The sequence below is a fragment of the Peromyscus leucopus genome, chromosome 8b (genome assembly GCF_004664715.2).
Source record: "Peromyscus leucopus breed LL Stock chromosome 8b, UCI_PerLeu_2.1, whole genome shotgun sequence".
Taxonomy (NCBI): Eukaryota; Metazoa; Chordata; class Mammalia; order Rodentia; family Cricetidae; genus Peromyscus; species Peromyscus leucopus.
This window is the reverse complement of record NC_051086.1, coordinates 5,876,030-5,891,985: the sequence shown is the minus strand read 5'-3', so window position 1 is coordinate 5,891,985 and position 15,956 is coordinate 5,876,030. Positions and strand designations below refer to the sequence as shown.

The window sequence follows — 15,956 nt, the reverse complement described above, 5'->3', positions numbered from 1 at the left end:
AATTGGCGCTGTTTGATTATCACTCAAGCCTGTCAATATCTCTGGGAGCAGGTCCACATTTCTGGGCTGTGGTCTCCCTTTCCTGCTGGGATCAGGGCCTGGGTCAGCTTTACAGGCCTCTAGGCTGATCATGGCGGAAAGTGAGGACAGAAGCCCTACCTCATACCTCTTTCCTTGAGGCACGGCTTTTGGCATCAGCCCAGCCCCGCTGGCTCATTGGCTGCATCCGGCTCTCCTTTGGGGTTTAGTGGGCACAACCATGGCATCCTACTAAAGCTGCAAGTGGCCCTCACCCTGGTATAATGACACATTTCTTTTCTTAGCAAAGATCAGAGAGCAGCTGCCATTCTGGGCTGGTCTCAGAGTTTCTGGCTTTGAATGTGCAGAGGCTCCCCTAGAAGGAGCGGGAGAGGAGGAGGGGAGAGAGGGAAGAGGCAGCTCTGATTAGTGAAAATGAGAGTGTCCAGTTGGAACAGGCTTGATGAGGGGACCTGTCTGGAAAAGAGAGCCGAGGCTCTCATTTGTGGTGACTGTGGTTGACATCACTCACCTGCAGTGGTGGGACTCAGGTTTATTTATAATCCCACCGGCTGGAACGTGGCACCTTTCTTCATTCAGACTCTGAACCCTCTGTCGGCTCCTTATTTATCTGACTGGTGGACACTGCTTTGACTTTTAGAGCCGGCCTTTTTGATTGAATTTTAAAGAGATGTAAATTAAAAACAGACCTTATTCCTATGACAAACCCTGGATGGAAGAAGGCTTGTCTGTCCCTGGCACTGCCCAGTCACAGCCAGCTGGCTCCTGCAGACTTGACTCATGTGGCCTCAAATTCTGCTCATCCCACGGAGGGGTGGGGGTGGCACCACATCTTACCACAGCTGAACAGGTCATCTGATGGCTTGCAAGAGCTTTTCTTTTCTTGATTTTTGCTTATTTACAGATTCTGCCAGCAAGCCTTGCAATTTAGTGAACTTATGAAAGGAACATAAATCTCACTTTGGCATTACTCATCATTTTAAACATTCAAGACATGTCATCAGAAAGAAAAAACACCTAACTCAAAAGTTTGTCTGGTAGAGTAGGCACTGTGTGGCTTGAGAATACTTTGAGCGTTAATGACAGAAATAACCCTTCTGCTGTCGATTCCTTGTGGGTCATGTGATGTAGCCTAGGAATCTTTTGATTTCATCCTTGGCTACTTCTAGAACTTATCTGCCTCAGAAGATCCTAATACCATTCATAATGGGGCTTAGTTGCAATATCACACTCCGCCAGTAGGGGTCCCTACATGACACCTGAATGGTCATTTAAGGCTCCTGTCTAATCACGTGATACCAGGATATTATTTGTTTGTTTGCTTGTTTATTGTCATTAGTGTTGATAAATGGGGTGTTCTGAGTAAAACGCAGACAGTTTGCCCTGGAAGCAGTGCTGAAAAGCAGTTCCTTGCTCTTCCCTCTAAAGCACGCCTCAGCAAGAACCTGTAGCCTGTGTAGCTGTTTGGCTTTGGTGAACTGTTGACCTGTGAGGAGGTGGTAGTTGACAGCTGGGAATAGTGACAATAACCTTTGAGGAACTCGAAGAAAGGACACAGCTTGGCTGGATTCTGGGGTGGACTCAGGAACTGCCAGGGAAAGAAAGCCAGAGACCTCAGACATTGCCTCCTTCCCTATTGTCCTTCATCCACTTCCACACCTGGATGGGGAGCCCGTAGCCAGCTGTGTGGTTAGGGACAACTCACCCACCATCCTCAGCCTGTTTTCTTCCTGTGACAGGCAGTGCCCACCTCAAGCACAGTGATACTGGAAAAGTTTACAATGGCCCACAACCCATGAGGCATTCTTTTCCAGGCTTCCCCCCATCCAGCCTTCTTCAGCAACTCCATCCTTCGTCTCTTCTCTCCAGTCCCCTCATGCTCTCTCCTCTCAGGTGCAGGTGGTTAGCGCAGTCCCTGCTCAGATGCCTTCCTTTCATCCCCGCAGCAGGAAAGGGTCAGTGGCCAGAACCTGCTCACAGAGCCAAGACGCAGGCCGGCCCCCACATGCCATGCTGGCCCCTTCTCTTTGACGTCTCCGAGCTGAGATGTTCCTTTTAAGTCTTCTGTGTGGTGTGTTTGTGTGTACACCCATCTGTCTTGGTGGGTAGCAGGGCTGCACAGCTCCGGGTGACACACGCATCGCTCACCAGGGAAGCCACCTGCTTGGAAGCGCTTCCCACACTTTTCCCTTCTGGGACCACTGCTCAGCTCCAATGTCCCCGTTGCCTCTTACGACGTCACCCCCTCAGCCTGGAGTGCTCTCCCTTGCCAGCCTCTGCCTCTCTCTAATTGGCAGCCAGAGCCACTTGTCCAGCTGTAAATATTGCCATTCCCTTCAGAGAACTCTTTTCTTTTTAATTAATTTACTTATGTATACAAGTGCTCTATCTGCATGTACACCTGCAGGCCAGAAGAGGGCACCAGATCCCGTTACAGACGGTTGTGAGCCACCATGTGGTTGCTGGGGATTGAACTCAGGACCTCTGGAAGAGCAGCCAGTGCTCTTAACCACTGAGCCATCTCTCTAGCTCCCCCTTCATAGAACTCTTAATTGACGCCTCAGGATTTAAAAATCCAAACTTATCAAGTCCTTGGCCTCAAACCGGTGCCTTCCTCAGGCACTTCTTTCAGTACCCTGCCCTCCTTCTGGTAGAACTCTGCCTCCTAGCCTCCTCCTGTTCCTGAAGGTTCCCAGGCCTTCTCCATCATGGAAGACTCCACCTGCCCCGGTCCCCCCCAACTCCAAGGACACCTTTTGTCATGAGTCTTGGCTTTCTGTCATTCCCTGGGATGTCTTACTGACAAATCATTTGGTACAACGTTGCCTTGCCTGTTCCTTCTCTGTCCCGCCATGCTGGATATTTCCAAACTGACACTTACATGATTTGATCTCCAGTATGTATGCGTGTGTGCATATGTATGTGTAAATGTATATTTTCCACGTGTCTATTTCCCCTATTACTTGAGACTGTCAGTCATCCATTTCATCCATTTTTGTGCCTGTGGTCCCCGGCAGAATACGTGGTGCATCAGTGGAGACTAATGAGTTCATGGGTGAGGAATTTAGGATGAAGTTAGGTGGATGGAGGCTGGCTGGATGGCGACCTCAGCATTCAAACCATCCATCCTCTTGAGCGCCCACTAAGCAGCCAGCTTCTAGGCATGTGCCACATCTTACTCACTTGGAACTCTTGGAACTCCCAGTGTTCTTGGTAAAACTTCGGTGGCTGAGTAAGCAGGTGGATAAGAGGAGGCAAGGATAGGGAGTGGGGGTGTGAAACAAATTCTGTAACAAAGATTTTCTCTGCTTAGAAAGTCCCTGGCCCACAGGGCGGCGGCGGTGGCGCACGCCTTTAATCCCAGCACTCAGGAGGCAGAGCCAGGCGGATCTCTGTGAGTTTGAGGCCAGCCTGGGCTACAGAACAAGATCCAGGACAGGCACCAAAACTACACAGAGAAATCCTGTCTCAAAAAAAGAAAGAAAGGAAGCCCCCCTGACTCAACCTTTCCCCTGGTTCCTGCTCTTCCATGCATGGGCGGGAGCAAACAGGGTGTCTGATGGCATTTGCTGTCCACAGGGAGTGACCTGACCTCAGTGGACCCCATGGTCCTGGAGCAGTATGTGGTGGTGGCAGATTATCAGAAGCAGGAGAGCTCAGAGATCAGCCTCAGCGTGGGCCAAGTAGTGGACATCATTGAGAAGAATGAGTCGGGTAAGGATGTGGACCACCTCCCCGCACCCTCCACCATCACCAAGCCCCACAAACCAGAAGCATGTGGGAGCTCCAAAACAAATAAGCAAACCAACCTGGTCCGACTCCCCAGAGCCACTGAGGGCGGGCTCGTAGCCACTGCCTCAGTAGCCTGTTGGGTCCGATGTTACCAATGTTCTGATGCTCAGTACCATAAACATTCCCTCTGGTTTTCAAGTACTTATCAACAGAGTTGAGCGCTCCACTGAGAATTTTCTTGTTGATTTCCCTTGGGAGTCCTCTAGAAGGCTGCAGATCTGAGAGAGATGGCACACTCCTGTAATTCCAGCACTTGTGCAGTGGAGACGGGAGAACCTCGAATTCTAGGCTACCTTGGGCTACATAGAGAGAATGTGTCGTCCCTCCCCCCCCCAAAAAAATAGAAGAAACTGTTCAGAGAAGATGGACATCTGCCTGTCCCCTCAACCAACCTGTCATCCCAGGACCACTGGTCACATCATGGGGGGCAGGGTGATTGAGACTGGGGGCCTGGACTCTACACTGCACATCAGTCCAGGTCACTTCCTATCTTTGGCCACCAGCTCTGTCGTTCACAAACCACAGAAAACTGTCAAAGGACTGCTGAAGGAGTAAATGATGGCGTGGAGAGAGAGACTTGGCACACAGCATGCGCTCCAGAAATGCAGGTTTCCTTCCTTCTTCCTCTTCCCTTAGCTACATAGCAGCCATCATACCATGCAGGAAAAGCAGTGAGTGAGCAGCCCCTCTGCCCAGCTGGGTTTCCAGTGGCTTGTCGTGTTGCTAGGGGCCAAGCTCTATGATAGCCCGGTGGCTGGTTAAGTCCACGTAACTGTGGAAGGACGATGTGTCCAGCATCCTTCAAGTTTCCATTACTCATGTTAGTCATGAGACCAGTGTTAGCCAATCAGACCCTACTGTGCAATCTAGGAATAGTCCCCGCTTCCAAGAACACAGGAAAATGGTGTTTCCGGCATCCTCCGGGTCATGCCACCACTCGTCATGAGGCTGCTGTTAGCCAACCATACCTCCATAATTATGCAATCTAGAAGTCATTGGCTTTGAGGACCTGGAAGGAAGTACTGCTCCAACATCATTTCAGTGTCCCATGCTCTAACTCTTCCAAGGTCATGTCTGTGACTGTCAAAGATAGGAGGATTTCTCCCACAGCAAGCAGCACCCCATCTTCAGTGAACACCTGAAGGTCCTTTGGTCCAATTCTGTTCTGACACTGCCCACCTAGTGGTAGCATTGGATCGCAAAGGCTCAGCCCCCAGTCCGTCCCTCGTTGCCTTAGCCAGGTACAAACCCAGTTGTTCTGCTCTGCGTCCTACAGCTGGCTATCAGGCATGGTTCACACAGCCCCCTCTGTCTCCACTAAGTGGCTTATATGACCAAGAGCAACATGCCTGCAGGGCCATTGTCAAGGATGCTCCAAAGGATATAGGTGAAGGGACGCTCAGGCAAGTGGTGGGAGACACCCTGCACTCACATACCCTCTGTGAGTGCCGCCCTCCGGGAACTTCTGGGCTCGGCAAGCTCTCCAAACCCCTGGGGTTCCCAGAGATCTCACTGCACAGTTGACAGCTGTGTTGACCTGTGATTGAATAAAAGGGGTCAGATCAAATGCTAATAGATGCTGGAGAAGCCAGCCAGGCTGCTCATCCAGACTCTTCTTGGTCTCTCTGTTGTATTTGTATTCCAGGGTATGGGGTAGGAACTCTTCCAAAATGGGATTTTATAATCTATTATCAAAGTAGGTCAGATAATTTAATTTCTTTATAGCTAGGAGCTCCAGGATGGAAAAGATTAGAGCATATTTTTTAGCTTCTATGACTTCCCTTGGAGAAGGGAAATCCTTGCTTCCATTCCTGCACTGGGCAGAAAAAGCAGATGCAAGGGGCAGGCGGGAGAAGGGCTGAGAGAGACTGCATCCCAGTCTTCTGAGGCCTCAAGTACCCCAAGAGTATTCTTGCCACTTAAGTCATGAAAGCTACGGGAATAGTGACCTGTGGTTGAAAACTGAAAAATACACATCATTTTAAACCCTGTGTTATAGCTGAATGGACCAGACTCCAGGTGACTCATCATTTGCCCCCAGGTCTCTACAGGCTGTAGAGCTGGAGTTCCACTGTTCCTAACTCTTTGTGGTTTTCTAGCTCCCAAGAGAGATGTATGCAGGTTATATGGCAAGGAGATACAAGGGGACATGAAGAAAGGAGTCCCCATTCCCTGGGCTGCCAGGATGGGTTGCTAGGAAGGATGTGAGACAGGAAGATATATTGAGTGGATAATGCTCCAGCCCCTTATATAAACAGGCAAAGTGTTTGCTTTTGACCTGTACACAACCCCCATACACTTTACATCCTCTCTAAGTGGCATTGTGCTTCATGTAATGTAGGTACCACGTGAATAGTTATTTTACTGTATATTTAGAGCAGAGGTTCTCAGTGACTCCTTTGGGATCACATATCAGATGTCCTGCATATCAGATATTTACATTACGATTCATAACAGTAGCAAAATTACAGTTCTGAAGTAGCAACAAGATAATTTGAGGGTTGGGTATCACCACAACCTGAGGAACTATATTACAGGGTCACAGCATTAAGAAGGTTGAGAACCACTGGCGTAGGGCGTAATATTAAGGGTCTATGTATTCAGGACACATGGAGTTGTGGTTTTTTTAAGGTGTTTTTTTAATTTCATGGTTGGTAAACACAAATGTAAAATCCAGATACTGAGGGCTTAGAACACGGGTATCTTTAGGTGGAGGTCATTGGGCCGGCAACAGCCCTTCCTCAGAGAGCACACGGTGTGAGTGCCTGTCAAGAAGTCAGACCTGCGGCCAGATTCCTCTTGACGTGCACCAAGTACCCTTTGAGGCCTGTGTCTTTAGGATCAAACACCGACTACAGCTCTGCCACACGCCTGATGGACATGGTCACATCTGTTACCCTCTTTGTGTCTCAGTTTCCTCATTGCGCCATGAGGACAATAATGTGAAGGTCATACAAGATCACGCAAGTACAGTGAGCAGTCCTTTGCACACCCTACTAATGGCAAGTGCTTTATAGGCTCCTTACTCGGGGCGACCTCCCTCACCCCTGTCCCGGGCTCAGGATCAAGTTTCTTGTTAGCTTATTTTTCAGCAATTAGTAGCTACTATTGGTAGTTGTATTCTACCCAATGAACTAGTTATTTTTTTAGCCTAACTTGAATATTAACTGTTGAGTGGCAGAATATATGGTCAGCTTCCACACCTGTGGATTCTGAATCTTTGGATTCAACCAACTATGGGTAGAAAATAGTCAAGGAAAAACAATGTGATTGTGCTGAACATGTCCAGAGTTCCCCCCCCCCCCCGTGACCCCCAGACATGCAGCCTAACTGTTGACAGCTTTGGCGTCCCTCTTGGCAGAAGTCTCCTGCGGATGAGTTCAAGTCTACAGGGGTGTGGGAGGGTCCTAGGTGTGTCCTGTACCCTTTATATGAGGGACTGCTATATGTGAGGATCTGCTGCCCTCGGGGTACCTCTAAACAGACCCGTATGTGCCAAAGAACAACTGGATTATTCCACACACACACACACACACACACACACACACACACACACACACACACACACGCTTTGCCCCACTGACAGCGCCTTGCATTCTTCTTACAGGTTGGTGGTTCGTCAGCACTGCTGAGGAGCAAGGCTGGGTCCCTGCGACCTGCCTCGAGGGCCAAGACGGTGGGCAAGATGAGTTTTCCCTCCAGCCTGAGGAAGGTAGGAGGGAGCTTCCTGGTCACCCCCTCTCGGCAGCCTCTGTTCTGGGATTGATAGCTCCCTAGCTCAGGATTCAGAGCCTGTGAACAGTTTGGGATTAGAACTATAGGGTAAGCCCATGCTTCCTTATGGGTTTGTGGGAGCTGCCCTAGGTGAGCCTTGTCAAAGCCTGGCCCTCACCCTTTTATGGGACTCCCAGCCTGGCTGCTGCTGCCACCCTCTCGAACACTACCACAATGCCAAGCTATACTTGCCCAGTTACAAGTCTTTTGACCCTGTCTGTTTAAACATGCCTGATGTTTCTGTTGGTGTGTCTCCTTCTGTCTCCCATATACTTCCTTTTGTAGGGGACATCTCATGGTAGATGTTCTATGTGGTGATGCCTGACACTCCAGCAATGCGGAGGCCCATGCTTCCTCTCCCCGAGAACTTTCCAAAGCAGAGGCCCTCAGTGCCTCTGGTAGCACACAGGTGTTTGAGAGTCAGACAGACCTGAGTGCGAATCTTACCTCTGCCACATACGGAGTGATCTTGGGACAGAGACACCTCTCTAAGCCTCAGCCTTCTCTGCTGACCATGGAAGCGTTGTGACCTGTTTCCCCATCCTGCCTGGGGGTGGGGGAGTGTTTTTGGGGTTCAGTGGGTGGCTCTGAGGAAGCAAAGAGACAAAAGAAGTATGTCAGAAAAGGGGGTAAAGAGAGCAGGGTCTAGAAACCCCAAAATTTACACACCCAAGCCTCGCATGTGGCTTTGCATTGAGTTGTGACAGTGACACTCTGGGGTTTGTTTGCTCTGCTTCAATGGCCCTCCAGGAGTTGGGGGCCAAGCACACAGGCTACCACAGGATGCGCTCAGGTTAAAGGGAGGGGCTACCCTGATGGCAGCCTGTGCCTCCTTACACAATCTATGATGGCATGCCTGAGAAGAAACTATTAGCCCCATTTCACAGATGTGGAGTCACGCTCAGAAAGGCTGATTTTTGCCCAGGGCCACACAGCTGGAGCACATCTTCCTACGGGTTTGGGCATTTTCTTTCCCTCTACTGTGGCAGTTTATCAGTGTAATCACTCTAGGAATAGAACGTCTACTGGACACCTCTTCACTCATTCCCCGAGCACCTCCTCTCTAGGATGCCTGGACTGGGAATAGACTCAGCACCTAGAGAACATTTTTAGGCGCTCCCAGGCCTACAGCCCCTGGGAGTCAGTGTCTCTTAACTCTGCCTTCTGCCCTCCCTCCAACATGCTGCCTGGCCAGTCTCCTGGAGGTACTGCTCTCTGCCCCGGTCTGTGGGTCGCCGCCGGACTCTGGGGGACTTGTATGCCATCAGCTGGCGTCAAGGTGCCTACCGTTGGAGATTTCTTTGCATTTGGTGCTTGGAGCCAGGTCCTTGCATCTGTCTGCATGAGCTCCCTGCTCTGGGATTGCCTGTGTCTGCTGCATGTGAGGAAGATGAGCTCGTCATCTTGTGTGTGCAAGCATGCAGGATGGGGAGGAGTGGGCCTGGGGTAATGATGGCCTTGGGGCTCTGAAGTGTCCCCGTTTAAAAAGGTGCCTGCCTGGGTCTTCTGTGATCGTGACTGGGCAGCCCCATTACTTTTACCAGACTTGTTTGAGTCACAGGATGAAGCCACATCAACCAGATTAAGCAGAAACAAAAGTATGAAAAGCCAGGTTGGTGGTGAGTGGTTCATATGTGTGGCAGGCACTTGAAGGCTGGGACGAGATGATCATGAGTTTGAGGACAGATTGAGCTGCATAATGAGACGCTGTCTTTTAAGGAACAGGAAGTGTCACTAAAAAGCCAGGCTAGAACTAGCTCAAGCAAGGCTGGATGTACCCTCATCACCTGTGCCCTATTCTGTTTCATTGACACAGCTCTATTTCTCGGGACAGCAAGCCCAGGCACCTATCCGGGATAGTCACCAAAAACTCAGCTTCTCCTTCAACACAAGCACTAAGACTGCTTCCCCCTAGCCCTCCCCGCTGTGTGCCATCCCTGAACCAATTGCAATAGCCAGGCCTTGTACTGTGACTAGACCAGGGTCATACGCACTTCTCCCTCCAAGAGGTAGGGGCTCAGCCACCCCTACTGCACATGGATGAGCCACGAGCAGAAAAACAGGCATTGCTTGCACAGCCTCTGAGCTCAGTCTGGAGTCACTCAGCATCTCTGGAATCCCCCAGCTTGAGAACCCTCCCAGCTGGAGCCTGAGGGGACCCAGGGCTCATGGGTTTGAATGCACTCAGATGAGGACCCAGATAGTGCCCCTTCCCACCTGAACCACACAAAATTACTGTGCTTGGCTGGCAGAATCCTTCTTTCCTTCCTCCCTCCTACCCCAGCCTGGTACTTGCTGAATCAGCACAAGGGGAACTAGCTGACCATGCTGAACACAAGATGTGTGCCACAAGTCAGCACAGCCCCCTCAGTCGGTCAGCAGGCCATTTCAATAAATAAATAAATGCCTGAGTGCTTCCCATCTCCTCTGCAGCAGCTGGCTGGCAACGGATGCCTTAAGTGTTTTCCCAAGAAGCATGAGCACTGGGTCATGGTTGGCTCAGCCTCTCACCTATGAACTGAAATGTAATCTAAGAACAGCCCTCTCCTCTCCTTCCTGGGCTCCCCTGGGACATGTGTTCGTGTTTCTCTGTGTCAGCAGCCAGAGCGGACACTGGAAATGAGAACTGTTCCTTTACCCTCCCGAGCATCCTGCCCAGGGTCTGCCACTGAGCAGGATCCCTGGGCTGCTGTGATAACACAGTGGGAGCTGGCTCTCGGGGAGGCGTGTGGGCTGTAAGGGTGGCACTGTGGCTTGTGGGGAGAGTGGGGTGGGAAGGAACCCAGCCATGCAGGTAATAAGCGTGATTGGGTCAGGGCTGCAGCATGGCCGGTAAAAAGTGGAGTGTAGTCACCGTCTAGATAATGAGAAGTGCTCTCTGTCCCCTCCTTGGTGGCAATTTCAGCTTAACTCTTGGTCTCCATAAAGCAAGAGCTAGCAGGAGCCCAGGAGGCTTAACTCACTTTGTGAACCCGCAGGGGGGTTTCAGAACATGCTCCCTCCCTAGACAGAGGCTCATTCATAAAACAGTTACCAGCTTTGCCAGGCACATTGCAGTGCCGGAGACAGAGACATGACTCCAATAGACCAATCTCTGCCTTCATGGAGCTCATACTCTTCCCAGAGGAAGTAGAGTTAGTTAGAGGTAATTCCTGGAATTGGGGAGCTAACCTGAGGGAGGGAGATGAAGGTGCTGTGGGTCCGAATGTTGCATGAAGTCATGGACCATGACCTTGAGGTCCAGATTGGAAGGAAAGGAGGGAGGTTCTGCAATGCCAAGGCCGTCAGAAGGACTGGGGCCTCTAGAGCGCAGCGGGAGCCTGGGGAGCCAGAGATCTCGCAGAGAAATCCTCTCCTTGTGATCCCAGTTCACAGCTAGCATCCTGGACTCCTCCGGTCTCTTCCTCACCCCATCACCCTGTGTCCCTACAGAGGAGAAGTATACGGTCATCTACCCGTACACAGCTCGTGACCAGGACGAAATGAACCTAGAGCGAGGGGCTGTGGTGGAGGTCATCCAGAAGAACCTGGAAGGCTGGTGGAAGATCAGGTATCTGCTTGTGGTCTGGTGGGTTCTGGGTCTCGCGTGGGCTCCAGCTTCACAGAGGTCTGTGAACAACTGCAGGCAGGTGGGTGACATTTCTGTCTCAGCTATGAAAGGACACGTCTTAATGCGATTCGGCCTCCCCTCCCTTCCCATAGCTTTCCTATAAAGTCCTAACAGGCAAAACCTCTGAGTTCTCCAAGCCTCAGAGAGTAGAACACTATTATATGTCTTACACCAGAGCCAGGGTGTGTAGTGAGCTGCTCTGTCTAAGCTTGTGTAAAATGGTGTTGGCACAGGGTAAAAGTCACCTAATAAAGCATTTCTCAGAAATCACCCAGTCACTAAATGACATGTGACCGTCACGGTACCATGCTGCAGAGTAACATACCCTGGAACTCACAGCTCTGGAGTTCAGGGGGCAGTTGTCAGGGTGAGCTTAAGGGTCCTCCAAAGCTGGGAAGTATCGGAACCCATGCCCTCCTCTCCCCAGAGTCTGCTCACTCTCCCATGTGGGTTGTCTGTGCTTACGGCTCTGTGCCTCAAATGATGGCCTGAAGATGTGGATTGTGCTGCATTTTAGCTAGCTTTTTCCACTGAAAGCAAGACTTACTCCCTCTTAGAAGGCTTTTTAAGTTTGACAAATGCTTAATTGTACAGATTTCTATCTCCTTGTAAATTTGCTTCCAGTTACAAGTGACCTGTTTTCACTGAAACCCAGGCCATTTTGTTTCTAAAGTAGTTTTGTTTTGTTGTTGTTTGGTTTTTTTTGTTTGTTTGTTTTGGGTTTTATTTTGTTTTGAGACAGGCTTCTACACAGCCCTGACTGTCCTGGAACTCACTCTGTAGACCAGGCTGGCCTCGAACTCACAGAGATCCGCCTGGCTCTGCCTCCCGAGTGCTGAGATTAAAGGCGTGCGCCACCACTGCCTGCTTCTTTAAGTGATTCTTTTTGTTTTGTTCTGTTTTTTTGAGACAGGGTTTCTCCATGTAGTTTTGGTGCCTGTCCTGAATCTCGCTCTGTAGACCTCGAACTCACAGAGATCCTCCTGGCTCTACCTCCCGTGCTAGGATTAAAGGCGTGTGCCACCACCTCCCGGCCTTTAAGTGATTCATAATGAGATTTGGCTCTGCCATATATCATGACTAGTCAGCTGGGTCTATTCCTTTTTCCCCAAAGGTGTGAGCACCTATTTGGGGAGATACTAGTAGCTCTCAGTGAGGTTGGCTAATTTCCATGGTGTAAATACCTGTCCTGTGGCCACTTTCAAGCCACCAATGTGATGCCACTAAATGTGGAGTTCCAAAGAAGTCTGTGCAGTGGGCTCTGGTGAGCCAGTGTGGGCTCGCTCCAGTACATCTCTGGTCCAGACAGACCTGACTGGTTATTTATGAAACCCAAGTTCTGCCATGTGAGAATTAGGCAGTTGTTGCCCTCACCGATACCCTTTTTAGGGACAGTGAACTGGTGTGTCAGAGTCCCTGTCATTCCTCAGTTCAGTGGCCACCTACATGGAACTACACCACTCACATCTAAGTATCTTTGTGTCAGCTGACAGAGCCCTGTCTGTCAGTGGGAGGCTTTGAACCAGGGCCTGGGGCTGCTGGTAAAAGGCCACAAAGGACAAGTTAAGAGGTGTGGGTCTATTCCTGCCACAGACTTGCTTGTAAACTTGAGTGAGGTTTTTAACACCAATGGGTCTCGGGCTTCTCGTCTTTTAAACAGATCCCAATTCTGGTTGAAAATCCCATATTGGAAATGGGAACAGAAGTCTTTGGGATCTGGGATGTCTTCATCTTTGGGGAATGTGGCATGTGTGTAATGTGATGTCTTGCCGGTGAGGAGGGCGGTGGGTAAACTCGATTCGCTCACTGTGTTACATATACACTGTAAAAGCACAGCTGGAAGATGAGTTCATGCAAATCTAATACAGCTGCATTTTGACTGTGATCCATCACATGAAGTCGAGTGTGGAATTTTCCGTTGGTGGGGTCACGTTGGTGCTTAAAAAGCTTTGCTGGGAAGCTAGGTTAGGGGGCTGGACCTGCAGTCCCTCCTGCCAAGGTTGGCTGGCCTCAAACACATGAACAGCTGTAAAGTGCTCAGGGCAGCTGTGACAGAGGAGGTGCTAAGAGTGCTGGCTGTCACTGCTGTGACTGTTGTCACCGTCACAGTGGTACCATGGGGGACAGCTCTGATGCAGAGCTTTACCGCTGCTTGCCTATGATGTGATTTGAGCTGGGCAGCTTGGCCCCTTGGCATTTCATTTCTTTATTGAGTTCACCGATACCTGGTTGCTCGTCCCCAAGGGCTCATATTCTAGCTAGAGACAGGAAAGCCACAACCAAGTGCATTTTGCAGGTGCTGGGATTACAGGGTGTGCAGAATCCAGAGGGCCATTGTGGAGACTGGGCCTCTTTTGGATGTCAGAAGAAGACTTAATGACATTAAGTAAAGCCTGGGAAGAGGAGCAAGTGCCACCAGGAGGGAGGGGAGGAGCTTGCCAGGTAGAGGCCCACCCGAAGCAGCAGTGTGGGGAAGTGACGGTGCATTTGGGAGACTGCAAGTGAAGGGATGTGTGGGACACAGTAGCTGTTGAGAGAGACAGGTGGAGACCAGGTGGGGAAGACCTGGAAAGCTAGCGTAAAGGCTTAGGTAGGGGGCTGGAGAGATGGCTCAGCAGCTAAGAGCACTGGCTGCTCTTCCAGAGGTCCTGGGTTCAATTCCCAGCACCCACATGGTGGCTCACAACCATCTGTCATGTAATCTGAACCTCTCTTCTCTCTGATGCTCTTTTCGGTCATGCAGACATACATGCAAATTACATAAAAATACATGAATAAATCATTAAAAAAAGATTAAGGTAGGCATCCTCCGAGGGTCGTGAATTGCATGTTCTGTCCCACTGTCTTAGTGAGGGATTCTGTTGCTCTGAAGAGACACCATGACCACGGCAACTCTTAGAAAGGAAAACATTTAGTTGGGGTGGCTTACAGTTCAGAGAGGTTCAGTCCATTATCATCATGGTGGGATATGGCAATGTGCAACCATACATGGTGCTGGAGGTAACTGAGAGTTCTTACATCTTGTCCTGCAGGCAACAGGATGTGGTTTGTCTCACTGGATGTGGCTTGAGCATATATGAGACGTCAAGGCCGACCTCTACAGTGACACACTTCCTCCAACAAGGGCACACCTCCTAATAGTGCCACTCCCTTTGGGGGCTGTTTTCTTTCAAACCACCACATCCACCATCCTGAACAAGACGTATAGAGGCATGCCTACACCTACACACACACACACACACACACACACACACACACACACACACACACACGACCAACCTGACCTGAATCCTTCCCCTTCCTTCCAGGTTCCAGGGCAAAGAGGGCTGGGCCCCTGCTTCCTACCTAAAGAAGAGCAGTGGGGAGCCCTTGCCCCCAAAGCTGGGCCTCAGCTCATCTGCCCACTCAGGGGCCCTCGACCTGGATGGTGTTTCTCGGCAGCAGAATGCTCTGGGCAGGGAGAAGGAGCTGCTCAACAACCAGAGGGATGGCCGTTTTGAAAGTCGCCTGGTGCCAGATGGTGACGTTAAGCAGAGTGAGTGCCACCCACCCTTGCTCCAGACAGCTGAGGTCTGTCTGAGCTTAGAGCACCTCCCATGTCGCCCTCTTCCTTTCAACAGCCTGCCATCTGTTGATGTCCTGCAGGTTAAAAACTTGGGGTCGGGCAGTGGTGGCGCACGCCTTTAATCCCAGCACTCGGGAGGCAGAGGCAGGCGGATCTCTGTGAGTTCGAGGCCAGCCTGGTCTCCAAAGCGAGTTCCAGGAAAGGCGCAAAGCTACACAGAGAAACCCTGTCTCGAAAAACAAACAAACAAACAAAAAAAAAAAAACAAAAAACAAAGAAACTTGGGGACCTTGGGTAACTTATCCAGACATTGCACCAGCAGAGTAGAGAATCTGAACAGTGTACTGGTCCTTCCCTAGATTGTCCCACTGTGTCATGATGATAAGCTCCTCGTGTGTGTCAGGAATCTCCTGGTTAGCTCACTGACTCCTCTGCCAACCTTGAGGGACGGCTTTGTTTGTTTGTTTGTCTTTTGTTTTTCGAGACAGGGTCTCTCTGTGTAGCTTTGCGCCTTTCCTGAAACTCACTCTGTAGCCCAGGCTGGCCTCGAACTCACAGGGATACGCCTGGCTCTGCCTCCTGAGTGCTGGGATTAAAGGCGTGTGCCGCCGCCGCCGCCGCCGCCGCCGCCGCCGCCGCCGCCGCCGCTGCCACCACCACCTGGCTTGAGGAACAGCTTTTGTTTTACAGATAAAAGTCAGAAAAATAGCCTGGTGGTGGTGGTGGTGGTGGTGGTGACACACACCTTTAATCCCAGCACTCGGGAGGCAGAGCCAGGTGAATCTGTGAGTTCGAGGCCAGCCTGGTCTACAGAGCAAGATCCAGAATAGGCATCAAAACAACACAGAGAAACCCTGTCTCAAAAAGACCAAAAAAAAAAAAAAAAAAAAAAAATGAGAAAAATAGGCGGTGAGACCAAGGTCATTCACCTGGTAACAGTGGGACTGGGGCTTGAACCCAAGCCCATACCCCTCCAGTCTTCTCCATGGCCTCATATGTGAACCAGGGGGAGAAAAGTCGATCCCCTGTTGGGTTTGCTTCCAGCACAGGGCTTCACCCCCCTTGCTTTTCAAAGCCTCCCTGTATGTATTTTACTGTTAGTGTTCATCATACACCCATGAGCAGGGTTACTCGTAGTTGTCTGCATTGTACTTGGAACTGTGGCCTCAACGCAGT

General features: G+C 50.5%; 1 protein-coding gene across 3 annotated transcripts in view; it reads left to right on the top strand.

The window, feature by feature from the left end:
- Positions 1 to 15,956, top strand: part of Sh3pxd2b (SH3 and PX domains 2B) — a 90,265-nt gene that overhangs the window by 57,931 nt on the left and 16,378 nt on the right. For 2 of the 3 annotated variants that reach the window (XM_028857791.2, XM_028857789.2), the window contains exons 7-11: positions 3,619 to 3,753; positions 7,439 to 7,543; positions 8,801 to 8,884; positions 11,038 to 11,155; positions 14,524 to 14,750. In XM_028857791.2, the coding sequence (XP_028713624.1) occupies positions 3,619 to 3,753; positions 7,439 to 7,543; positions 8,801 to 8,884; positions 11,038 to 11,155; positions 14,524 to 14,750 (669 nt within the window). The remainder of the gene's footprint in view (positions 1 to 3,618; positions 3,754 to 7,438; positions 7,544 to 8,800; positions 8,885 to 11,037; positions 11,156 to 14,523; positions 14,751 to 15,956) is intronic. The other variant, XM_028857790.2, reaches the window with a different exon arrangement.